Source organism: Oncorhynchus gorbuscha, linkage group LG02 (assembly GCF_021184085.1).
Source record: "Oncorhynchus gorbuscha isolate QuinsamMale2020 ecotype Even-year linkage group LG02, OgorEven_v1.0, whole genome shotgun sequence".
In the NCBI taxonomy this organism is placed as follows: Eukaryota; Metazoa; Chordata; class Actinopteri; order Salmoniformes; family Salmonidae; genus Oncorhynchus; species Oncorhynchus gorbuscha.
Window position 1 is genome coordinate 35,792,796 of NC_060174.1, and position 26,562 is coordinate 35,819,357.

At 46.7% G+C, this 26,562-nt stretch overlaps 1 protein-coding gene across 3 annotated transcripts; it reads right to left on the reverse strand.

The window, feature by feature from the left end:
* Window positions 1-780: 780 nt before the first annotated feature.
* Window positions 781-26,504, reverse strand: LOC123992631 (inosine-5'-monophosphate dehydrogenase 1b). Of its 3 annotated transcripts, none has more exons than XM_046293934.1 (16): window positions 25,413-26,504; window positions 24,199-24,297; window positions 23,373-23,421; window positions 6,901-7,002; window positions 6,601-6,675; window positions 6,203-6,409; window positions 5,968-6,055; window positions 5,634-5,833; window positions 5,463-5,553; window positions 5,251-5,346; window positions 4,975-5,118; window positions 4,690-4,834; window positions 4,440-4,583; window positions 4,248-4,331; window positions 2,122-2,138; window positions 781-1,900 (listed from the first exon to the last, which is right to left on the reverse strand). In XM_046293934.1, exons 1-16 carry the CDS (start codon window positions 25,652-25,654, stop codon window positions 1,800-1,802), a joined length of 1,884 nt encoding a protein of 627 aa, XP_046149890.1. In that variant the 5' UTR covers window positions 25,655-26,504; the 3' UTR covers window positions 781-1,799. The 3 variants fall into 3 exon arrangements, with proteins under 3 accessions (XP_046149890.1, XP_046149909.1, XP_046149898.1); XM_046293942.1 differs by lacking the exon at window positions 2,122-2,138 and adding an exon at window positions 3,942-4,038 and having other exon boundaries at window positions 1,786-1,900; XM_046293953.1 differs by lacking the exon at window positions 2,122-2,138.
* Between the last annotated feature and the right edge of the window lie 58 nt (window positions 26,505-26,562).

Here is a 26,562-nt window from a genome sequence, read left to right on the forward strand (position 1 = left end):
TTTGGTGCGAAAAGTGCAAATCAATTCCAGAACAACAGCAAAGGACCTTGTGAAGATGCTGGAGGAAACGGGTACAAAAGTATGTATATCCACAGTAAAACAAGTCCTATATTGACATACCCTGAAAGGCCGCTCAGCAAGGAAGAAGCCACTGCTCCAAAACCGCCATAAAAAAGCCAGAATACGGTTTGCAACTGCACATGGGGACAAAGATCGCACTTTTAGGAGAAATGTCCTCTGGTCTGATGAAACAATAATAGAACTGTTTGGCCATAATGACCATCGTTATGATTAGAGGAAAAAGGGGGAGGCTAGAAAGCCAAAGAACACCCTCCCAACCGTGAAGAACGGGGGTGGCAGCCTCATATTGTGGGGGTGCTTTGTTGCAGGAGGGACTGGTGCACTTCACAAAATAGATGGCATCATGAGTGAGGAAAATTGTGGATATATTGAAGCATCATCTCAAGACATCAGTCAGGAAGTTAAAGCTTGATCGCAAATGGGTCTTACAAATGGACAATGACCCCAAGCATACTTCCAAAGTTGTGGCAAAATGGCTTAAGGACAACAAAGTCAAGGTATTGGAGTGGCCCTCACAAAGCCCCGATTTCAATCCTATAGAAAATGTGTGGGCAGAACTGAAAAAGTGTGTGCGAGCAATTAGGCCTACAAAACCTGACTCAGTTACACCAGCTCTTTCAGGAGGAATGGGCCAAAATTCACCCAACTTATTGGGGGAAGCTTGTGGAAAGCTACCCAAAACGTTTGACCCAAGTTAAACAATTTAAAGGCAATGCTACCAAATACTAATTGAGTGTATATAAACTTCTGACCCACTGGGAATGTGATGAAATAAATAAAAGCTGAAATAAATCACTCTACTATCATTCTGACATTTCACTTACTTGACTGACCTAAAACATGCAATTTTTACTAGGATTAAATATCAGGAATTGTGGGCTATTGCATGTAGATTGATGAGAAAAAAAACAATTTAATCCATTTTAGAATAAGGCTGTAACGCAACACAATGTGGAGAAAGTGAAGGGGTCTGAATACTTTCCGAATGCACTCAAATCCATCGTATCATATTATTAACACCACAGACTAGGCCAAAGTCACTGTACAATCACCCTGCCATCAGAAAACACAACATAACATGAATGAAAACACATCCCAAATCTTAGTGAACTTCACACGAAAAAAATGTGTGGTTCTCTTTCTTTTTTTTTTATTTTCTTCAAACTGATGAGAATCCAATGAAAAACAGATTCCAGCACTATCCACAGTATAGACTCCATGTGCAGTCTTAAGGCGCTGTGGTTATCCCTGATTGAAGGCTAACGCCTACCGTGGCTTTGGTCCTCTCTACAGTAGAGCCACACTAACAGACCGTTAGGCTATTCCATATGGTCATCAACACTACTCTACATTCAAATACATCTGAGACATAGGAACATGATCAACCAAAACTGGTATAAAGAGTTCCAGGGTACGTAAAGTAGTTCACAGTATTCACAGTTCTACATGCGCTACATACCTTATACAGCCTGATGGCTCTGTGCCATGACCCAGGTACATGTGACCATTGAACGTTAGTCCCTAGTCCCTGTAGATTATGTCATAACATCAATCAAGTCAGAGGTGCCTTTATGGTCCCTCAAAAGCATCTTACAACACAGAGAAAGAGAGTGATAGTGGGTGGGAGGAGAAGAGAGGAGTCAGCGGTCTTATGTATAGCCAAAAGGTTATGTGATGGTTGAATTGAGTAGTGGTTGTAGGTAGGTCACATAGGTAGGTCACATGTTTCTGTTGTGCCTGGTGGCTGCTGGTGGGGGTACGCTGGGAGCTGCTCGTGTGCTTCTTCTCGCTCCTCCCTCAGTATAGCCGCTTCTCATAACTACAGGAGGACAACACACAGGCAACAATCAGGAATGCAAGTCAAGTCTCATTGAAACTCATATTAGACTAGATATTCTAGATTGAGGGTTTTATCAAGTTGTTAGGGCTTTAAAAAGTCCTTATCTGTACTTCTAACCCTGAGTCTTCCTGAAAACAAAAAAGATAACAAAGAGAAAATTGCAGTAGGAAAGGTTGTGAGCACAGGGAGAATGTACTTACATGGCACAAAATAATATCTATGATGAGAGCATGAGTAAGAGAAAGAGAGAAGACATTTTGACTTAACTTCCTTCAGTACTACTGTTATACTCAGGGGTAGGCAATTACAGTACATTGGGAAAGTATTCAGACCCTGACTTTTTCCACATTACAGACTTACTCTAAAATTGATTAAATTCTACAATCTACACACAATACCCCATAATGACAAAGCAAAAACAGGTTTTTAGAATTTTTTTAAATGTATAAAAAATATATATATACAGTGCCTTGCGAAAGTATTCGGCCCACTTGAACTTTGCGACCTTTTGCCACATTTCAGGCTTCAAACATAAAGATATAAAACTGTATACGGAGACTTGATTACACACAGGTGGATTGTATTTATCATCATTAGTCATTTAGGTCAACATTGGATCATTCAGAGATCCTCACTGAACTTCTGGAGAGAGTTTGCTGCACTGAAAGTAAAGGGGCTGAATAATTTTGCACGCCCAATTTTTCAGTTTTTGATTTGTTAAAAAAGTTTGAAATATCCAATAAATGTCATCCACTTCATGATTGTGTCCCACTTGTTGTTGATTCTTCACAAAAAAATACAGTTTTATATCTTTATGTTTGAAGCCTGAAATGTGGCAAAAGGTTGCAAAGTTCAAGGGGGCCGAATACTTTCGCAAGGCACTGTATATCACATTTACATAAGTATTCAGATGCTTTACTCAGTACTTTGTCGAAACACCTTTGGCAGCGATTAGCCTTGAGTCTTCTTGGGAATGACGCTACAATCGTGGCACACCTGTATTTGGAGAGTTTCTCCCATTCTTCTCTACAGATCCTCTCAACCTCCATCAGGTTGGATGTCGAGCGTCGCTGCACAGTTATTTCCAGGTCTCTCCAGAGATGGCTCTGGCTGGGCCACTCGTGCTTTGTCTTGGCTGTGTGCTTAGGGTTGTTGTCCTATTGGAAGGTGCACCTTCACCCTAGTCTTAGGTCCTTAGCGCTCTGGAACAGATTCTCATCAAGCATCTCTCTACTTTGCTCCGTTCCATCTTTCCCTCTATCCTGACTAGTCTCCCATTCCCTGCCACTGAATTTAAAAAACACAGCATGATGCAACCACCACCATGCTTCACCGTAGGGATGTTGCCAGGTTTCCTCAAGACGTGACGCTTGGCATTCAGGCCAAAGAGTTTAATCTTGGTTTCATCAGTCCAGAGAATCTTGTTGTCAGAGTTTTTAGGTGCTTTTTTGGCAAACTCCAAGCGGGCTGTCATGTGCCATTTACTGAGGTGTGGCTTCTGTCTGGCCACTCTATCATAAAGGCCTGATTGGTGGAGTGCTGCAGAGATGGAGAAATTTCCAGAAGGACAACCATCTCCACAGAGGAACTCTGGAGCTCTGTCAGAGTGGCCATCAGGTTTTTGGTCACCTCCCTGACCAAGGACTCCAATCAAGTTGTAGAAACATCTCAATGATCAATGGAAACAGGATGCACCTGAGCTCAATTTCAAGTCTCATATCAAAGGGTCTGAGTATTTATTTACATAAGTTATCTGTTTTACAATTTTAATACATTTGCAAAAATGTCTAAAAACCTATTTTCACTTTGTCATTATGGGTTATTTTGTGTAGATTGATGAGGTACATTTTAGAATAAGGCTGTAATGTGATACAATTTGGAAACCTGGAAGGGGTTCGAATACTTTCCGAATGCACTGTATATCCGCAAATGGCCAGTGTGGTTGCAGGATTAGGCCCCAGCTAGAGCGGTTACAATTCTAGCACAATAAATTAACCAATCATAGTCAAAACGTAATTACTTGCATCTGCTGTTACTGCTTTGGCTGGAGCGAAAGCCTGCACCCACAATGGACCTCGTATGGTAAGACTGCCAATCCCCGGTTTAAGTAGCAACTCCTAAACATGTAGTCAAGGAGATACGGACGCCACTGGTGAGAACAAACACACACACACACACGCACTACCACCCAGAGCAAAGTTAAAGTTAAAGGACACGTCGGACAGAACATGAGACAAAAGGACAGGTTAGTCGATCACAGAGGAGAGGAGCACAAGATCTATAAGGAATTCCAGAGGAAAGGATGTGTAAGCGATACCAGACTTACGAGTGCAGCCCGTGTACTCCCCCCTCAACCTGAGCTGACATGGTCCTCTTCTCAAACTTCAGCTCCCCAGAGTACATCATGGACCTGGAATAACATACAACAATACATCACAAAAAATGGAACAGAGACACACAGATCTTATCAAAGAAGTGGAATACAATAACACAGTCTGACATCTGTTCATAGACAAACCGCAGTATGCAGAGGCTCTTGGCTCCGATGTCTTGGCAGCCATGTTGTATGCCAGCAATGAGATAGGGGGCAAATTTATGGATGGAGCCTTTATCCTGGACCGACCCTGACACACCCTGAGCCACCTTCACCTTGTCCCCCTCACTGTCGAGACACACACACACATCCCCCTCACTGTGAAGTTACACACATCTCTCTCCTTAGCACTATTACTGAAAATAAACAAAACAATCTGTCTCCCTCTCTCGACCTGAAGTAGCGTTTCTGGCTGCTGCTGTTCTTCTCCATGGCGTCAAGGGAGCCCATCCCGCGATACTTCTTTAGTCGCACGCCGTCCGAGAAGAAATACTCCCCCGGGGCCTCCGTGGTAGCCGCGAGCAATGACCCCATCATCACTGAGGGCACAGAGGTCAGGTGTCAGAAGTGAAAGGAGGTAAAAGTCTGACCATCAATAGTAGCCTATGATGTGGATTTTCCTGTTTATGGAAAAAGGTTAAATATGCTGGGTGGGTTCAACACACACACACACACACACCTGTGGATGCCCCGAGAGCGAGAGCTTTGACCACGTGTCCAACGGTCTGGATGCCTCCGTCTGCGATGACAGGCACACCGAAACGCCTGGCATACTCTGCCACCTTGTACACTGATGTACCCTGGGGACGCCCACATGCCATCACTGGCACACAGCACAAAGCAACATGTCAGCAATTCACAAATAGTTTGTATTTTTAACTGAACAGTCAAACTTCTCTCCTCCCTCCCTCTCCTTCTCCCTCCCCATTTGCTATTCTGCTCTGTCTCTCCGTACCTTCCTGGGTGATGCAGATGGAGCCACAGCCCATCCCCACCCTCAGAGCATCCACACCCGCATCTATCAGATTCTTAGCTTGTGCTGCAGTCACCACTACAGAGAATGAAAATAGAGGATGGGGAGAAAGAGAGAGAGAGACAGAGAGTGGAAATGCAAGAGAGATTAACGTGAGAGGCATTGCTAGAGAAAGTAGAGGAGAGCAGACTCACCGTTTCCTCCCACCACCTGTAGTTCAGGGTATTTCTGTTTGATGTAGTTGATCATGTTGATCTGATAGACAGAGTTCCCCTGAGAGGAGTCCTACATGGTAAACAGACATGGGTTAGAGGAGTGGAACGCAAAAATACAATATTATAACCCAACTCCTTCCCCAGACCCACCAGCACCACCATGTCGACACCAGCCTGCATCAGCAGGTCCAGTCTGTACTTGTCCTCCTCTCTGGTTCCAATGGCAGCTCCACACAACAGCTGCTTCCTGGAGTCTTTAGAGGCCAGAGGGTAGTCTCTGTTCTTCTTCAGGTCTGTCCTTGCTATGATGGCCACCAGCTCATCACTGTCATTCACTATGGGCAGCTTACCTAAGAGAGACAGAGGACACAAAAGGAGAACTTCTCTAAATATTATTTCATTTACCAAACAGAGATAGATATTTGATCATGTCCTGTCTGAGTAAAAAGTCTCTACAGAACATTCTGTTACTACCATATGGTACCTTTCTTGCTGCGCTGCAGGATATCGTTGGCTTCTTTCAGTGTTACACCAGCTGGTGCAACCACTAAATCTTCCCTCTTTGTCATGGCCTGCAAGAATCAACCATACATTTAAACCTCACAGGAATAGTATTCAATATGACAAGTCACCCAGTTAACAATACATGTGTTGACAATTGTAATGACTGTATGTCCAAACAAACATGTCTTTCAAACATGTCAAGCACAAACACACACCTCTTCCAGGGGTTTGTCATGGTCTTTCTCTGAAAGGAAGTCGATGTCTCGGGAGGTGACGATACCCACCAGCTTGCTTCCCATCTTTCCCGTCTCTGTGACGGGGATGCCAGAGAAGCCATGGCGGACCTTGGCTTCGAACACGTCTCCCACCGTGTGGTGAGGACTCATTACCACCGGGTCTGTGATGAAACCCTGCTCAAATTTCTGACCACAAATAAATAATGTAAGAAACATTATTCAGCAAATGTACCAGGAGGTTTGAGTGTATACACATACTGTTACATTGTCACAATGTAATTTGACATGAGACTTTATACTGTTGATGTAGTGGTATATCAATATATTTGTAAATCAATATATATCTGTAGGTTGTCCAACGCTAGCCTCCATCTTACCTTGACCAAGCGGACCTCGTTTGCTTGGAACTCTGGAGTACAGTTATGGTGCATGATCCCGATCCCGCCCATGAGCTACGACACACAGTGAACTGACCAATCAGGGTTAGCCAAACAAGATGTTTGCCCAATGAGACTTCAATATACCAGAGTCCAGGTATTATCACACATTTTTGGGGGGCGCAATACATAAAAACCCACAACCAAAAATACCACTAGTATATGAAGTGTTGTGACAGATTTGTGGCCTTGTCTTATTGGTGTTGGCTGGGTGAGAAGGTGTAGTGGCTCTATACTCACAGCCATAGCGATGGCCATGGAGGACTCAGTGACTGTATCCATGGGAGACGAGATTAGAGGAGTCTTCAGGGTGATCTTCCTGGTCAGAGCTGAAGTCAGGTCCTGGGAACAGGAAGTAGACAACGTCACACTAATATCACATTACAGGGATGGAAAAGAAACGTAACTACAAAAATAATAGCATCCTGTCAACCAAATATCTGTGACTGAGGCAAGACCAATCAGAACATGCAATACCTCATTGCCATTAGGTGGCACCATGGACATGAGCTGTCCCTGTTAAATCCTGATTATACAGTCAAATACCACAGGGGATATACCCTTCTGGCAGTAAAGAACAAACAAGCTAAAAACACCAGCACCTGTAGCCTACTAAAGCAATTACACAGGACATGAATCGGACTCGCAGCCATGAGGGACTAGTGTTGTTGTTCTCATCAGTGTTGTTCAAATCAAATTCTATTGGTCGAGAACACATATTTTGCAGATGTTATTGCAAGTGTAGAGAAAATTCTTATGTTCCTAGGTCCAACAGAGCAGTACAAAACAATACACACAAATCCCCCCCCAAAATAAATAAAGGATTTAAGAAGAAATATAGAAATATTAGAACGAGCAATGTCAGAGTCCGGAATGTAAGTATATACTCATATGATGGTGTGTATAAACAGTATGGACAGTATATGAATAGAAAAGGTGTGTACAGCAGTAGTTATATAGATTGAGCCTTCATTAGAATACAGTATATACATATGAAGTGGGTAAAACAGTATGTAAATCTTATTAAAAAGTGACTGGGCAGAGGCCAGCTAGTGGTGACTATTTAACAGTGTCCTGTTTTTCAGTCTCTCTGTCCCAGCTTTGATGCACCTGTACCGTCTCTGCCTTCTAGATGGTAGCGGGGTGAACATGCCGTGGCTCTGGTGGCTGAGGTACTTGATGATCTTCTGCCTTCCTGTGACACCGGGTGCTGTAGATGTCCTAAAGCAGTGGTTCCCAAACTTTTTATAGTCCCGTACCCCTTCAAACATTCAACCTCCAGCTGCGTACCCTCTCTAGCACCAGGACCAGTGCACTCTCAAATGTTGATTTTTGCCATCATTGTAAGCCTGCCACACACACACACTACACATTTATTAAATATGAGAATGAGTTTGTCACAAACCAGCTCGTGAGAAGTGACAAAGAGCTCTTATAGGACCAGGGCACAAATAATAATAATCAATCATTTTGCTCTTTATTTAGCCATCTTACATATAAAACTTTATTTGTTGATTGAAAATTGTGAATAACTCATCACCGGTTAATGAGAAGGGTGTGCTTGAAAGGATGCACATACATTGCCTTGCGAAAGTATTCGGCCCCCTTGAACTTTGCGACCTTTTGCCACATTTCAGGCTTCAAACATAAAGATATAAAACTGTATTTTTTTTGTGAAGAATCAACAACAAGTGGGACACAATCATGAAGTGGAATGACATTTATTGGATATTTCAAACTTTTTTAACAAATCAAAAACTGAAAAATTGGGCGTGCAAAATTATTCAGCCCCTTTACTTTCAGTGCAGCAAACTCTCTCCAGAAGTTCAGTGAGGATCTCTGAATGATCCAATGTTGACATAAATGAATAATGATGATAAATACAATCCACCTGTGTGTAATCAAGTCTCCGTATAAATGCACCTGCACTGTGATAGTCTCAGAGGTCCGTTAAAAGCGCAGAGAGCATCATGAAGAACAAGGAACACACCAGGCAGGTCCGAGATACTGTTGTGAAGAAGTTTAAAGCCGGATTTGGATACAAAAAGATTTCCCAAGCTTTAAACATCCCAAGGAGCACTGTGCAAGCGATAATATTGAAATGGAAGGAGTATCAGACCACTGCAAATCTACCAAGACCTGGCCGTCCCTCTAAACTTTCAGCTCATACAAGGAGAAGACTGATCAGAGATGCAGCCAAGAGGCCCATGATCACTCTAGATGAACTGCAGAGATCTACAGCTGAGGTGGCAGACTCTGTCCATAGGACAACTATCAGTCGTATATTGCACAAATCTGGCCTTTATGGAAGAGTGGTAAGAAGAAAGCCATTTCTTAAAGATATCCATAAAAAGTGTTGTTTAAAGTTTGCCACAAGCCACCTGGGAGACACACCAAACATGTGGAAGAATGTGCTCTGGTCAGATGAAACCAAAATTGAACTTTTTGGCAACAATGCAAAATGTTATGTTTGGCGTAAAAGCAACACAGCTCATCACCCTGAACACAACATCCCCACTGTCAAACATGGTGGTGGCAGCATCATGGTTTGGGCCTGCTTTTCTTCAGCAGGGACAGGGAAGATGGTTAAAATTGATGGGAAGATGGATGGAGCCAAATACAGGACTATTCTGGAAGAAAACCTGATGGAGTCTGCAAAAGACCTGAGACTGGGACGGAGATTTGTCATCCGACAAGACATTGATCCAAAACATAAAGCAAAATCTACAATGGAATGGTTCAAAAATAAACATATCCAGGTGTTAGAATGGCCAAGTCAAAGTCCAGACCTGAAAACTGAAAACTGCTGTTCACAAATGCTCCCCATCCAACCTCACTGAGCTCGAGCTGTTTTGCAAGGAGGAATGGGAAAAAATTTCAGTCTCTCGATGTGCAAAACTGATAGACATATCCCAAGCGACTTACAGCTGTAATCGCAGCAAAAGGTGGCGCTACAAAGTATTAACTTAAGGGGGCTGAATAATTTTGCACGCCCAATTTTTCTGTTTTTGATTTGTTAAAAAAGTTTGAAATATCCAATAAATGTCATTCCACTTCATGATTGTGTCCCACTTGTTGTTGATTCTTCACAAAAAAAATACAGTTTTATATCTTTATGTTTGAAGCCTGAAATGTGGCAAAAGGTCGCAAAGTTCAAGGGGGCCGAATACTTTCGCAAGGCACTGTAACTCTGCAATGTTGGGCTGTATTGGAAAGAGTCTCAGTATTATATCATTTTCCACACACAGTCTGTGCCTGTATTTAGTTTTTCATGCTAGTGAGGGCCGAGAATCCACTCTCACATAAGTATGTGGTTGCAAAGGGCATCAGTATCTTAACAGAGCGATTTGCCAAGGCAGGATACTCTGAGCGCAGCCCAATCCAGCAATCTGGCAGTGGCTTCTGACTAAATTCCATTTTCATAGAACCGCTTGTTGCAATTTCAATGAGGCTCGCATTCAGATATCGGTAAGTGGACTGGAGGCAGGGCATGAAAGGTAAAACAAATCCAGTTGTTTGTGTCATCCGTTTCGGGAAAGTACCTGCGTAATTGCGCACTAAACTCACTCAGGTGCTTCGCTACATCACATGACATTGTCCGTAAGCTTGAGTTCATTTGCACACAAAAAAAATCATACAATGATGGAAAGACCTGTGAGTTGTCCTTGTTAATACAGACAGAGAAGAGCTCCAACTGCTTAATCATTGCACATTGAGTAGCATATTGAATATAGTTGCGGAGAGTCCCTGTAATCCTAGATTCAGATCATTCAGTTGAGAAAAAACATCACCCAGATGGCCAGTTGTGTGAGAAACTTGTTATCATGCATGGGGTCAGACGAGCGAAAATTATGGTCAGTAAAGAACTTGAAGCCCATTTCTCAATTAAAAAAAAAAACGTGTCAATACTTGTGTGTACTTCCGGGTTGGAGCGAGCGGTCACATCGGCACTTCGCTCCGCAGGTAGTATAACTTTTTCATTACATTTCATTATAGTACAACGGTTTGATTTGTCTAATCTTAGCAATTTCTTCTTAGCTAGCTACATAGCCTTCTTTGTATCAAAGATAATTGCATAATTATCGTATTTCGTCATCTTCACTGCTATTTGCCCAGCAGCTAGCCAGCTAGCCAGCTAGCAAACGCCCACCGATTAGCAGCACTGTAGTAACTATTACACTCAACTGAATGACTTGATTAGTGTAGTGTTAGCTAGCTACATAGCTGTCTTTGCGGTCTTCCTATCCAAGATAATTGTGTAGTTTAGAGTGTGTAGTCTTAGAGTGATTATCTTAATTTACCGAGGTTAGCTAGCCAGCTATTTGTCGTCCTTAACGTAGGAGACTCTGCTAGCTAGCCGACAGCTAGCCGACAGCTAGCCGACAGCTAGCCGACAGCTAGCCGACAGCTAGCCGACAGCTAGCCAACGTCTACCGAACATTTTCATTTCATTTCTTTTTTTTTTTCTTTTTTTTTAACCTTTATTTAACCAGGCAAGTCAGTTAAGAACATATTCTTATTTTCAATGACGGCCTGGGAACAGTGGGTTAACTGCCTGTTCAGGGGCAGAACGACAGATTTGTACCTTGTCAAGCTCGGGGGTTTGAACTTGCAACCTTCCGGTTACTAGTCCAACGCTCTAACCACTAGGCTACGCTGCCGCCCCATTACAGTACAACGGTTTGATTTGTTTAATCGTAGCTAGCTACATTGCTAGCTACATAGCCGTCTTTGTCAAAGATAATTGTGTAGTCTAGAGCGATTTTCTAGGTTAGCTAGCCAGCTATTGTCGTTCTTTTAACGCAACGTAACGTAAATAACACTGCTAGCTAGCCAGCTAGCCCCCGAATAGCAGCACTGCAGAAACTATTACACTCAACGGAACGACTTGATTAGTGTTGTCATGTTTTGTCTTATATTGTCTTGTCATTTTGCTTTCCCTTCTGTTCGTTTCCCCCTGCTGGTCTTATTAGGTTCGTTCCCTTTTTTCTCTCTCCCTCCCTCTCTCTCCTCTCTCTATCGTTCCGTTCCTGCTCCCAGCTGTTCCTATTCTCCTACTCAATCATCTAGTCTTTTCACACCTGTTCCCTATCTTGCCCTCTGATTAGAGTCCCTATTTCTCCCCTTGTTTTCCGTTTCTGTCCTGTCGGATCCTTGTATTATGTTCGCCGTGCTGTGTCTTTGTCTCGCCCTGTCGTGTCTTGTTTCCCTCAGATGCTGCGTGTGAGCAGGTGTCTGAGTCTGCTACGGTCGGTGCCTTCCCGAGGCAACCTACAGTTAATGGTCGAGTCTCCAGTCTGTCCTCGTCACTACGAGTGGAATTAAGTTTTTTATGTTTTGTTTTCTGCTCTGATTGTCCAGGAGTATTGCCTATTTCCTTTACTGGAATAAAGACTCTGTTTTCGCCAAGTCGCTTTTGGGTCCTCATTCACCTGCATAACAGAAGGATCCGACCAAGAATGGACCCAGCGACTACAGATTCTCGTAACACTGCCGTCGAGATCCAAGGAGCCATGCTCGGCAGACACGAGCAGGAATTGTCTGCTGCTCGTCATGCCGTTGAGAACCTGGCCGCTCAGGTTTCCGACCTCTCTGGACAGTTCCAGAGTCTTCGTCTCGTGCCACCTGCTACTTCCTGGTCTGCCGAGCCTCCGGAACCTAGGGTTAATAACCCACCTTGTTACTCCGGGCAGCCCACGGAGTGCCGCTCCTTTCTCACCCAGTGTGATATTGTGTTCTCTCTCCAACCCAACACATACTCTAGAGAGAGAGCTCGGGTTGCTTACGTCATATCACTCCTTACTGGCCGGGCTCGAGAGTGGGGCACAGCTATCTGGGAGGCAAGGGCTGATTGTTCTAACAATTACCTGAACTTTAAAGAGGAGATGATTCGGGTTTTTGATCGTTCAGTTTTTGGTAGGGAGGCTTCTAGGGCCCTGGCTTCCCTATGTCAAGGTGATCGATCCATAACGGATTACTCTATAGAGTTTCGCACTCTTGCTGCCTCTAGTGACTGGAACGAGCCGGCGCTGCTCGCTCGTTTTCTGGAGGGACTCCACGCAGAGGTTAAAGATGAGATTCTCTCCCGGGAGGTTCCTTCCAGTGTGGACTCTTTGATTGCACTCGCCATCCGCATAGAACGACGGGTAGATCTTCGTCACCAAGCTCGTGGAAGAGAGCTCGCGTTAACGGTGTTTCCCCTCTCCGCATCGCAACCATCTCCTCTGGCTCAGAGACTGAGCCCATGCAGCTGGGAGGTATTCGCATCTCGACTAAGGAGAGGGAACGGAGGATCACCAACCGCCTGTGCCTCTATTGCGGACTTGCTGGACATTTTGTCAATTCATGTCCAGTAAAAGCCAGAGCTCATCAGTAAGCGGAGGGCTACTGGTGAGCGCTACTACTCAGGTCTCTCCATCAAGATCCTGTACTACTATGTCGGTCCATCTACGCTGGACCGGTTCGGGTGCTACATGCAGTGCCTTGATAGACTCTGGGGCTGAGGGTTGTTTTATGGACGAAGCATGGGCTCGGAAACATGACATTCCTCTCAGACAGTTAGGGAAGCCTACGCCCATGTTCGCCTTAGATGGTAGTCATCTCCCCAGTATCAGATATGAGACACTACCTTTAACCCTCACAGTATCTGGTAACCACAGTGAGACTATTTCCTTTTTGATTTTTCGTTCACCTTTTACACCTGTTGTTTTGGGTCATCCCTGGCTAGTATGTCATAATCCTTCTATTAATTGGTCTAGTAATTCTATCCTATCCTGGAACGTTTCTTGTCATGTGAAGTGTTTAATGTCTGCTATCCCTCCCGTTTCTTCTGTCCCCACTTCTCAGGAGGAACCTGGCGATTTGACAGGAGTGCCGGAGGAATATCATGATCTGCGCACGGTCTTCAGTCGGTCCAGAGCCAACTCCCTTCCTCCTCACCGGTCGTATGATTGTAGTATTGATCTCTTTCCGGGGACCACTCCTCCTCGGGGTAGACTATACTCTCTGTCGGCTCCCGAATGTAAGGCTCTCGAGGATTATTTGTCTGTGTCTCTTGACGCCGGCACCGTAGTGCCTTCTTCCTCCCCTGCCGGGGCGGGGTTTTTTTTTGTTAAGAAGACGGTACTCTGCGCCCCTGCATGGATTATCGAGGGCTGAATGACATAACGGTTAAGAATCGTTATCCGCTTCCCCTTATGTCATCAGCCTTCGAGATTCTGCAGGGAGCCAGGTTCTTTACTAAGTTGGACCTTCGTAACGCTTACCATCTCGTGCGCATCAGAGAGGGGGACGAGTGGAAAACGGCGTTTAACACTCCGTTAGGGCATTTTGAGTACCGGGTTCTGCCGTTTGGTCTCGCTAATGCTCCAGCTGTTTTTCAGGCATTAGTTAATGATGTTCTGAGAGACATGCTGAACATCTTTGTTTTTGTCTACCTTGACGATATCCTGATTTTTTCACCGTCACTCGAGATTCATGTTCAGCACGTTCGACGTGTACTCCAGCGCCTTTTAGAGAATTGTCTCTACGTGAAGGCTGAGAAGTGCTCTTTTCATGTCTCCTCCGTCACTTTTCTCGGTTCTGTTATTTCCGCTGAAGGCATTCAGATGGATCCCGCTAAGGTCCAGGCTGTCAGTGATTGGCCCGTTCCAAGGTCACGTGTCGAGTTGCAGCGCTTTCTAGGTTTCGCTAATTTCTATCGGCGTTTCATTCGTAATTTCGGTCAAGTTGCTGCCCCTCTCACAGCTCTTACTTCTGTCAAGACGTGTTTTAAGTGGTCCGGTTCCGCCCAGGGAGCTTTTGATCTCCTCAAGAAACGTTTTACGTCCGCTCCTATCCTCGTTACTCCTGACGTCACTAAACAATTCATTGTCGAGGTTGACGCTTCAGAGGTAGGCGTGGGAGCCATTCTATCCCAGCGCTTCCAGTCTGACGATAAGGTTCATCCTTGCGCTTATTTTTCTCATCGCCTGTCGCCATCGGAACGCAACTATGATGTGGGTAACCACGAACTGCTCGCCATCCGCTTAGCCCTAGGCGAATGGCGACAGTGGTTGGGGGGCGACCGTTCCTTTTGTCGTTTGGACAGACCATAAGAACCTTGAGTACATCCGTTCTGCCAAACGACTTAATGCATGTCAAGCTCGTTGGGCATTGTTTTTCGCTCGTTTCGAGTTTGTGATTTCTTACCGTCCGGGTAGTAAGAACACCAAGCCTGATGCCTTATCCCGTCTCTTTAGTTCTTCTGTGGCTTCTACTGATCCCGAGGGGATTCTTCCTTATGGGCGTGTTGTCGGGTTGACAGTCTGGGGAATTGAAAGACAGGTTAAGCAAGCACTCACGCACACTGCGTCGCCGCGCGCTTGTCCTAGTAACCTTCTTTTCGTTCCTGTTTCTACTCGTCTGGCTGTTCTTCAGTGGGCTCACTCTGCCAAGTTAGCTGGTCATCCCGGCGTTCGAGGTACTCTTGCTTCTATTCGCCAGCGCTTTTGGTGGCCTACTCAGGAGCGTGACACGCGCCGTTTCGTGGCTGCTTGTTCGGACTGCGCGCAGACTAAGTCAGGTAACTCTCCTCCTGCCGGTCGTCTCAGACCGCTTCCCATTCCTTCTCGACCATGGTCTCACATCGCCTTAGACTTCATTACCAGTCTGCCTTTGTCTGCGGGGAAGACTGTGATTCTTACGGTTGTCGATAGGTTCTCTAAGGCGGCACATTTCAATCCCCTCGCTAAGCTTGCTTCCGCTAAGGAGACGGCACAAATCATCATCGAGAATGTGTTCAGAATTCATGGCCTCCCGTTAGACGCCGTTTCAGACAGAGGTCCGCAATTCACGTCACAGTTTTGGAGGGAGTTCTGTCGTTTGATTGGTGCGTCCGTCAGTCTCTCTTCCGGGTTTCATCCCCAGTCTAACGGTCAAGCAGAAAGGGCCAATCAGACGATTGGTCGCATACTACGCAGCCTTTCTTTTAGAAACCCTGCGTCTTGGGCAGAACAGCTCCCCTGGGCAGAATACGCTCACAACTCGCTTCCTTCGTCTGCTACCGGGTTATCTCCGTTTCAGAGTAGTCTGGGTTACCAGCCTCCTCTATTCTCGTCCCAGCTTGCCGAGTCCAGCGTTCCCTCCACTCAAGCGTTTGTCCAACGTTGTGAGCGCACCTGGAGGAGGGTGAGGTCTGCACTTTGCCGTTACAGGGCACAGACTGTGAGAGCCGCCAATAAACGTAGGATTAAGAGTCCTAGGTATTGTTGCGGCCAGAGAGTGTGGCTTTCCACTCGTAACCTTCCCCTTACGACAGCTTCTCGTAAGTTGACTCCGCGGTTCATTGGTCCGTTCCGTGTCTCCCAGGTCGTCAATCCTGTCGCTGTGCGACTGCTTCTTCCGCGACATCTTCGTCGCGTCCATCCTGTCTTCCATGTCTCCTGTGTCAAGCCCTTTCTTCGCACCCCCGTTCGTCTTCCCTCCCCCCGTCCTTGTCGAGGGCGCACCTATTTACAAGGTACGTAGGATCATGGACATGCGTTCTCGGGGACGGGGTCACCAATACTTAGTGGATTGGGAGGGTTACGGTCCTGAGGAGAGGAGTTGGGTTCCGTCTCGGGACGTGCTGGACCGTTCGCTGATTGATGATTTCCTCCGTTGCCGCCAGGATTCCTCCTCGAGTGCGCCAGGAGGCGCTCGGTGAGTGGGGGGGTACTGTCATGTTTTGTCTTATATTGTCTTGTCATTTTGCTTTCCCTTCTGTTCGTTTCCCCCTGCTGGTCTTATTAGGTTCGTTCCCTTTTTTCTCTCTCCCTCCCTCTCTCTCCTCTCTCTATCGTTCCGTTCCTGCTCCCAGCTGTTCCTATTCTCCTACTCAATCATCTAGTCTTTTCACACCTGTTCCCTATCTTGCCCTCTGATTAGAGTCCCTATTTCTCCCCTTGTTTTCCGTTTCTGTCCTGTCGGATCCTTGTATTATGTTCGCCGTGCTGTGTCTTTGTCTCGCCCTGTCGTGTCTTGTTTCCCTCAGATGCTGCGTGTGAGCAGGTGTCTGAGTCTGCTACGGTCGGTGCCTTCCCGAGGCAACCTACAGTTAATGGTCGAGTCTCCAGTCTGTCCTCGTCACTACGAGTGGAATTAAGTTTATGTTTTGTTTTCTGCTCTGATTGTCCAGGAGTATTGCCTATTTCCTTTACTGGAATAAAGACTCTGTTTTCGCCAAGTCGCTTTTGGGTCCTCATTCACCTGCATAACAAGTGTAGTGTCAACAACGCAGCCACTGCCAGCTAGCCTACAAAGTCAACAACGCAGCCACTGCCAGCTAGCCTACTTCAGAAGTACTGTATCATTTTAATCATTTTAGTCAATAAGATTCTTGCTACGTAAGCTTAACATCCTGAACATTCGAGACGTGTAGTCCACTTGTCATTCCAATCTCCTTTGCATTAGCGTAGCCTCTTCTGTAGCCTGTCAACTATGTGTCTGTCTATCCCTGTTCTCTCCTCTCTGCACAGACCATACAAACGATCCACACCGCGTGGCCGCGGCCACCCTAATCTGGTGGTCCCAGCGCGCACGACCCACGTGGAGTTCCAGGTCTCCGGTAGCCTCTGGTACTGCCGATCTGCGGCCAACAAGGCAGAGTTCATCTCAGCCTATGCCTCCCTCCAGTCCCTTCGACTTCTTGGCACTGACGGAAACATGGATCACCACAGACAACACTGCTACTCCTACTGCGCTCTCTTCGTCCGCCCACGTGTTCTCGCACACCCCGAGAGCTTCTGGTCAGCGGGGTGGTGGCACCGGGATCCTCATCTCTCCCAAGTGGTCATTCTCTCTTTCTCCCCTTACCCATCTGTCTATCGCCTCCTTTGAATTCCATGCTGTCACAGTTACCAGCCCTTTCAAGGTTAACATCCTTATCATTTATCGCCCTCCAGGTCCCCTCGGAGAGTTCATCAATGAGCTTGATGCCTTGATAAGCTCCTTTCCTGAAGACGGCTCACCTCTCACAGTGCTGGGCGACGTTAACCTCCCCACGTCTACCTTTGACTCATTCCTCTCTGCCTCCTTCTTTCCACTCCTCTCCTCTTTTGACCTCACCCTCTCACCTTCCCCCCCTACTCACAAGGCAGGCAATACGCTCGACCTCATCTTTACTAGATGCTGTTCTTCCACTAACCTCATTGCAACTCCCCTCCAAGTCTCCGACCACTACCTTGTATCCTTTTCCCTCTCGCTCTCATCCAACACCTCCCACACTGCCCCTACTCGGATGGTATCGCGCCATCCCAACCTTCGCTCTCTCTCCCCCGCTACTCTCTCCTCTTCCATCCTATCATCTCTTCCCTCTGCTCAAACCTTCAACCTATCTCCTGATTCTGCCTCCTCAACCCTCGTCTCCTCCCTTTCTGCATCCTTTGACTCTCTATGTCCCCTATCCTCCAGGCCGGCTCGGTCCTCCCCTCCCGCCCCGTGGCTCGACGACTCATTGCGAGCTCACAGAACAGGGCTCCGGGCAGCCGAGCGGAAATGGAGGAAAACTCACCTCCCTGCGGACCTGGCATCCTTTCACTCCCTCCTCTCTACCTTTTCCTCCTCTGTCTCTGCTGCTAAAGCCATTTTCTACCACTCTAAATTCCAAGCATCTGCCTCTAACCCTAGGAAGCTCTTTGCCACCTTCTCCTCCCTCCTGAATCCTCCCCCCCCCTCCACCCTCTCTGCAGATGACTTCGTCAACCATTTTGAAAAGAAGGTCGACGACATCCGATCCTCGTTTGCTAAGTCAAACGGCACCGCTGGTTCTGCTCACACTGCCCTACCCTGTGCTCTGACCTCTTTCTCCCCTCTCTCTCTCCAGATGAAATCTCGCGTCTTGTGACGGCCGGCCGCCCAACAACCTGCCCGCTTGACCCTATCCCCTCCTCTCTTCTCCAGACCATTTCCGGAGACCTTCTCCCTTACCTCACCTCGCTCATCAACTCATCCCTGACCGCTGGCTACATCCCTTCTGTCTTCAAGAGAGCGAGAGTTGCACCCCTTCTGAAAAAACCTACACTCGATTCCTCCGATGTCAACAACTACAGACCAGTATCCCTTCTTTCTTTTCTCTCCAAAACTCTTGCACGTGCCGTCCTTGGCCAGCTCTCCCGCTATCTCTCTCTGAATGACCTTCTTGATCCAAATCAGTCAGGTTTCAAGACTAGTCATTCAACTGAGACTGCTCTTCTCTGTATCACGGAGGCGCTCCGCACTGCTAAAGCCAACTCTCTCTCCTCTGCTCTCATCCTTCTAGACCTATCGGATGCCTTCGATACTGTGAACCATCAGATCCTCCTCTCTACCCTCTCAGAGTTGGGCATCTCCGGCGCGGCCCACGCTTGGATTGCGTCCTACCTGACAGCTCGCTCCTACCAGGTGGTGTGGCGAGAATCTGTCTCCTCACCACGCTCTCTCACCACTGGTGTCCCCCAGGGCTCTGTTCTAGGCCCTCTCCTATTCTCGCTATACACCAAGTCACTTGGCTCTGTCATAACCTCACATGGTCTCTCCTATCATTGCTATGCAGACGACACACAATTAATCTTCTCCTTTCCCCCTTCTGATGACCAGGTGGCGAATCGCATCTCTGCATGTCTGGCAGACATATCAGTGTGGATGACGGATCACCACCTCAAGCTGAACCTCGGCAAGACGGTGCTGCTTTTCCTCCCGGGGAAGGACTGCCCGTTCCATGATCTCGCCATCACGGTTGACAACTCCATTGTGTCCTCCTCCCAGAGCGCTAAGAACCTTGGCGTGATCCTGGACAACACCCTGTTGCTCTCAACTAACATCAAGGCGGTGGCCCGTTCCTGTAGGTTCATGCTCTACAACATCCGCAGAGTACGACCCTGCCTCACACAGGAAGCGGCGCAGGTCCTAATCCAGGCACTTGTCATCTCCCGTCTGGATTACTGCAACTCGCTGTTGGCTGGGCTCCCTGCCTGTGCCATTAAACCCCTACAACTCATCCAGAACGCCGCAGCCCGTCTGGTGTTCAACCTTCCCAAGTTCTCTCACGTCACCCCCCTCCTCCGCTCTCTCCACTGGCTTCCAGTTGAAGCTCGCATCCGCTACAAGACCATGGTGCTTGCCTACGGAGCTGTGAGGGGAACGGCACCTCAGTACCTCCAGGCTCTGATCAGGCCCTACACCCAAACAAGGGCACTGCGTTCATCCACCTCTGGCCTGCTCGCCTCCCTACCACTGAGGAAGTACAGTTCCCGCTCAGCCCAGTCAAAACTGTTCGCTGCTCTGGCCCCCCAATGGTGGAACAAACTCCCTCACGATGCCAGGACAGCGGAGTCAATCACCGCCTTCCGGAGACACCTGAAACCCCACCTCTTTAAGGAATACCTAGGATAGGATAAGTAATCCTTCTCACCCCCCCCCCTTAAGATTTAGATGCACTATTGTAAAGTGACTGTTCCACTGGATGCCATAAGGTGAATGCACCAATTTGTAAGTCGCTCTGGATAAGAGCGTCTGCTAAATGACTTAAATGTAAATGTAAAATGTAATACTTTGCCCTTGATAACCAGCGCACTTCTGTATGTTGTAAAAGCGTTACATGATCGCTGCCCATATCATTGCATAGTCCAGAAAATATATTAGAGTTCAGGGGCCTTGCTTTAATTAACAAAGTTAACCATTTTCACTGTAGTGTCCAAAACATCTTTCAAGCTGTCAGGTATTCCTTTGGCAGCAAGAGCCTCTCGGTGGATGCTGCAGTGGCGTCGAGAGCAACTGCTTGCACGCTCGTTACCACTCCACTATGTCTCCCTGTCATGGCTTTTGCGCCATCAGTACAGATACCAACACATCTTGACTACCAAAGTTCAATTAATGTCACAAAGCTGTCCAGTACTTAAAAAATATCCTCTTAATTGACCCCCCATAAATGTCTTCCTTAATTGACCCCCCATAAATGTAACGAACATATACCAGAAGCTGTGCCAGGCCCGCCACGTCTGTTGACTCATCCAGGTGTAACGCATAGATTTCACTGGCTTGTATGCAAAGCAGTAATTGTTTTTCAAAACATCTCCTGCCATGTCACTGATGCATTATGAAACAGTGTTGTTTGATGAAGGAATTGTCTGTATAGTTTTTTTGGCCTTTCCCCCAGCATTATCCCAGCCATATCCGTGGCAGCAGGAAGAATTAAGTCCTCCACGGTAGTATGGGGCATGCCTGTCCTAGCCACTCGGTAGCTCACCATATAAAATGCTTCTAGCCCTTTCTTATTAATGGCATCTGTTGCTTTTATTCATGTCTTACTACTCAAATTCTTAATTCTCGCTCAAAATCTCCCACGGCTTGTTTTTGAAATTGGCATGTTTTGCTTCTAAAAGTCTGTGCAAGAGTGAAGGTTTCATCGAGTTATGAGATACTTTTGCACATATAACACACTGTGGCTGAGGAAAGGCACTACTCCCAATATAAGTGAACCACAAATCAATGTAGTTCTCATCATATTTGCGCCTCTTCGATAGTCCAATGTCTCTGTCTGTTGTTCAGTGCTTTCCCGGGTAAGTGGGCAGTAGCTCTTTGACAGTTGTGAATCTGATGCAGCCAGTGTCCATGCTAGCTGGGCTAACAACAAATGTAGAATTACTGATGCTAGCATTGGATATGCTCGTGGAAGCAGAACAACTTGTGTTGTCGACAGGTGTAGATGTAGTACTGCTGGTAGTAGCAGTACTACCAATAGAGCTGGTATGTGTCTTTATGGACGCGGGCCATACTTTTTTTAACCATTTATAATTTTTTCGAGTGAACAGAATGAGCAGCAGCTACGTTTGGCTACATATGAACCGTTAGTGGAATCCCCATGAGAGAGTAACGGTTAATGTGATTGGATGTTAATTATTTGACTAGGCTACCCGTATTTGGCATTGTCTTTGTTATTTCGTTGAACACTAGATGGTTTCATTTTATTTTTGGCAGTGAAACGAGGCTACTCAGGTGAGAGAAAAAAACTACTTAAAAAAAAATGTGAATCACCCCGACAGCATTGTGCGTACCCCTGGGGAACACATGTCCTAGAGGGCAGGCAGTGTACCCCTGGTGTACCGTTGGGCTGACCGCATCACTGTCTGGAGAGCCATGCGGTTGCGGACGGTGGAGTTGCCGTACCACACGGTGATACAGTCTGACAGGATGCTCTCAGTGGTGCATCTAGAAGTTTGTGAGGGTCTTAGAGGACTAAAGACTCATTTCTTCAGCTTCCTGAGGTTGAAAAGGCACTGTTGCACCTTTTTCACCACACTGTTAGTGTGGATGGATCATTTCAGGTTGTCAGTTATGTGCACGCCAAGGAACTTCAATCTTTTCACCCTTTCCACTGCGGCCCTGTCGATGTGGATGGGGGCGTGCTCCCTCTGTGGTCTCCTGAAATCCAAGATCAGTTCGTTCATTTTGTTGAAGTTGAGGGAGAGGTTATTTCCTCGCACCACTCCACCAGGGTCCTCACCTCCTCCCTGTAGGCTGTAATCAGGCTACTACTGTTGTGTCGTCTGCAAACTTGATGACTGAGTTGGAGACGGCCGTGGCCACGCGGTCATGGGTAGACAGGGAGTACAGGAGGGGGCTGAGCACCCACTCTTTTGGGGCCCTCATGTTGACCTTTTGAGGCAGTGTGCAGAAACAATTTGGACATCTTGAAGCAAGTGGGGACAACAGACTGGGATAGGGAGAGATTGAACAGGTCCGTAAACACTCCAGCCAGCTGATCTGCACATGCTCTAAGGTCACGGCTCGTGATGCTGTCTGGGCAGGCAGCCTTGTGAGGGTTAACACACTTAAATGTCTAAATCACGTCGGCCACGGAGAACGAGAGCTTACAGTCGTCGTGAGCGACGGCACTGTGTTATCCTTGATTGTGTTTAACCTGTCCGGGAGCAAGGCGTCGGGGTCAGTGACGTGGCTTGTTTTCCCTTCAAAATCCGTGATTGTCTGGAGTCTCTACAAAATAGAATTGCAACTCTACTTTACCTCTGTACTGACATTTTGTCTGTTTGATTTCCTTACTGAGGGAATAGCTGGGATGTTTGTACTCGTCCATGTTCCCAGTTACCTTAACGTAGTAAAATGTGGTGGTTCGCTCTTTCAGTTTTGCACGGATGCTGCCATCTATCCACGGTGTGTGTGTGTGTGTGTGTGTGCGTGTGTGTTTTGCCCTGGGCATGTTTGCACAGGCACAGAATCCCTTTGAGGTCTCAAGTGTGTGTGTGTGTGTGTGTGTGTGTGTGTGTGTGTGTGTGTGTGTGTGTGTGTGTGTGTGTGTGTGTGTGTGTGTGTGTGTGTGTGTGTGTGTGTGTGTGTGTGTGTGTGTGTGTGTGTGTGTGTGTGTGTGTGTGTGTGTGTGTGTGTGCACGTTTTTCAACTGAGAGAAACACTCAGCAACCTCCAGTCCTCAGAGAGACAGAGGACCACATGAGAGAAGTTGCTGCACACACACGACTTCTATGTACGTCTGGTTAATATATCATATGTATTTAGAATGTATGCACACATGACTAAGTCGCTTTGGATAAAAGCGTCTGCTAAATGGCATATATTATTATTATATTATTATTTGTATGTTCCAGACAACAGCAATGGAGTTGACTAAAGCTGTAGCACGGCTATAATATTGTATATGTAGCTTTGTTGTTATTAGCAATGAAAAGGTCAAACAAACTCACCACGTCATCAGAGTTAAAGTCTATGAAACCAGGAAGAATCAGGAAATCACTGTAGAAAGAGGGGGAGGGGAGAGAGAGAAAACATTGTACGGTCAGACACAAGTCCTTTTGCCAAACAGTGAGAAAACTGATTGGTGAATTCTCCCCACTCCTTGCCTCCCATCACCAGTCCTCTGTCTGAACCCTAACCCCTGGCCAGCACAGCATCACATCCCTACACCCTTAACCACTCTGCATATCACACATACACCCTCACAGTGTGCATTGGAGATAAAGCCTCTTTATAATGCTCCCACTGTACTGGATGTGACGATTTGATTGTCTCTCTGTGTAAACCTCCATTAGGGCTGATAAAATTAGAATGAGCACAATAAGTGTTAAAGTAAGGATGCATAATGATCCTTATTCTACTGTTCTGGTCTCACCATATCATCTCAGCAGTCAGTGAGTGTTTGTTTTTACTCTCGGGGCAGCAACATGATGTCTGGCTCTGAAGTTTGCCAAATTATATGACCACAACAGTCAACCTGGCGGCAGGGTCTTATACATGCGTTTCAGAGCTCTCTGAGTTATCGGGAACTGTGAGCACATCTGTTATACTTCTGTAGTTGCCACATAAGTAAACAATTCAGCAATCAGCAACAACGTGTTTCAGCACCGCTGTCATAGATAGCGCCACACACCTGTTGAGGGTGTGGCTACAAGCTGAAGGCCTCTTCATGGACTCCCTCTTTCATAACTTTAAATTGCACAATTATAGCAATTTCAATCAATATCATTGGAAATGCTGCTCTCTAACTCTGGTAGAATGTATACAAAATATTACTTGTATGTGAGTCCGTCCCCGACAGAGAAGAGCTGCTGAGCCGTGAGTCCATCTTCAGGCACGTACCCTGTCCCTCCACTGATCAGATAGTCAGCCATGCTGAAACACACACACACACTTACATTCTTTTCTCTCTCCCATATACTGTCCATAGGCATAACCCTGTTGACCATAATGGAGGCGAAGAGCTTCTAGAATCTACTCTAATGCAGGATTTGTAGTTTTCACCCTGCAGATTAAACATGGACATATTTAATGATGTAATCCCCCATAATACCGCATCTTTATGTTTCATCTCCATGACTGTTTGTGAAAATTCAAAGAGCGCCTGGGTAGAATACATGATCGTAAGTAAACTACATTTTTTGTTGTTGTTGCTCAACAGTTTATCCAACTTTGCGTAAAAATGCATTGAAAGTATAAGGAGCATTACTTTTTTCACTGCGACAAGCGGTCAGAGTTTACCCACCTATTTTTCTTTTAACCACATCACTGATGTGGAGAGCTGGCTGTAACCTACCCTTGTTTTTACGTGATACAAGGGAATACACTGAATGTAGTGGTCTTTCTTCAGCACCTTATGATTATGGATGGATGAAGGACAACATCACAAGTTTACCTTCAGTGTGGTTGTTTACCTCTTGGTTACATAAATACGTTGGCTCTGTAGTCTGGATGTGTTGGCCAACCTACAGACTCTATAACCCTGTCAATGGAAACTCAGTCTGTGTGATGGTCAGGCAGCAGGTAAGAAGCTTTAGTTACATCACTGTCTCTTGGGTAGCAGCTAACTAGGATTTATAAAGCTCACTGACCACCTCAATGAAAAAACCTTGACTGGCATATTAATATTTTGGCAGTTACTGTAGTTCATGTGGATGAAAGCCAGTAATTCACTAGACTAGTGGCTTCTGGGACCCTGTAAGGGCTTCGTTCCTGATTGTTAGGGCAATTGAAGGTTAGCTGATTATGACTGGCACAGTATAGCGGTTTTGTTTCTCACCTGTGTGTGTGTGTGTGTGTGTGTGTGTGTGTGTGTGTGTGTGTGTGTGTGTGTGTGTGTGTGTGTGTGTGTGTGTGTGTGTGTGTGTGTGTGTGTGTGTGTGTGTGTGTGTGTGTGTGTGTGTGTGTGTGTGTGTGTGTGTGTGTGTGTGTGTGTGTGTGTGTGTGTGTGTGTGTGTGTGTGTGTGTGTGTGTGTGTGTGTCTGACTCACCTCTCAGGTTCATATCCGGCTTGGATGCGTGTGGCGCTGTATCTCTGCGCGGCTGTCTCGTGGCCGTGAGGGTTGGTGTGTGTGTAGGCTCCATGGGTGTTGGCGTTGGGGTGTGTGTGTTCCCCTTCGAGGGGCAAGAGACGCGGCCTAGCAGGCTCGGTATCACCAACGATACGGCGGTAGTCGATCTGGTAGGTGTCACGCTCACCTTCACCAAACCTGTCGTAGCCTTGACCCTCCATCCCAGAGAAATCCAGAGGAAAACGAAGCCTCTCGCACACTTAAGGCCACACTCACGTCTCAAATGCACATTCAATACCTGACAACTACAATGAGTCACACACCTGACATGTCACTCACACATCTGCACATCAAATGCCACAAGAAAAGTCTTCCCCAGTGTGTGTTCTTTCTCTAACACACAGCTGACACAGAGTGGTCTGTGTCACACTCGTTATAAGAAATACACAGACACACACTCACACTGCTGTGTCTTATCTCTTATGACGATATCAGTAGGACAAATTGAAATCATCTGGTCTCTGTCTTTAGGGTATTCTCCTGTCTTCTAGCTTCTCTGCAGATACAGTGCATGGGAGTTGAGGCCTGAGATAGAATGACAGTTCCCTCTCTCTCTCAGTCAGACAGAAGAAGGGTGGGTCACGTTGCAGGCTCAGAAGGCCTTTGAGGAGGACCCGATTTTAGAGAGCCGAGCTGGAGCTGAAGTCCCAGGTCCTGGGTGAGGCTGAGTGAGTGTCACCTAGATGTCCCCTGGATGTTCCCCGGCCTCAGGCAGTGAGGTGAGCCCCAACAAGGAGCGAGGAGAGGATGCTGTGAGGGTAGAGCACCCCCCCTGAGTCCTGGAGAGCCCTGGGAGCTGAGCTAGTGGAAGTGTGAGAGACAAAGAGCAGTTTGATTCTGAGTCTACCAGACTCTTTTTCCTCCACTCTCCTCTCTTGTCTTAGCTCTGTTTGTGACTGTAGCAGACGTCAGTCCTACAAAGAGGATTGAGGGAATTAAAGCAGGAGGGGGCAACTAGGTGGAGTGGAGGGAGGAGAGAGGGAGTGAGAGTGGAGTGATAGAGGGGGCGGAGGGAACGGTTGGGGGTGGCGAGATGACACACTTTCCCTTCCCAGTATCGCCATGGTGA

Coding starts and splice junctions, on each gene's coding strand:
- LOC123992631 (XM_046293934.1), bottom strand. CDS start 25,654: ATGGAGGGTCAAGGCTACGACAGGTTTGGTGAAGGTGAGCGTGACACC. Junction 6,056..6,202: donor ATGACAAACCCCTGGAAGAG/GTGTGTGTTTGT, acceptor TGATTCTTGCAG/GCCATGACAAAGAGGGAAGA. Junction 5,554..5,633: donor GTGTCGACATGGTGGTGCTG/GTGGGTCTGGGG, acceptor TTTACCATGTAG/GACTCCTCTCAGGGGAACTC.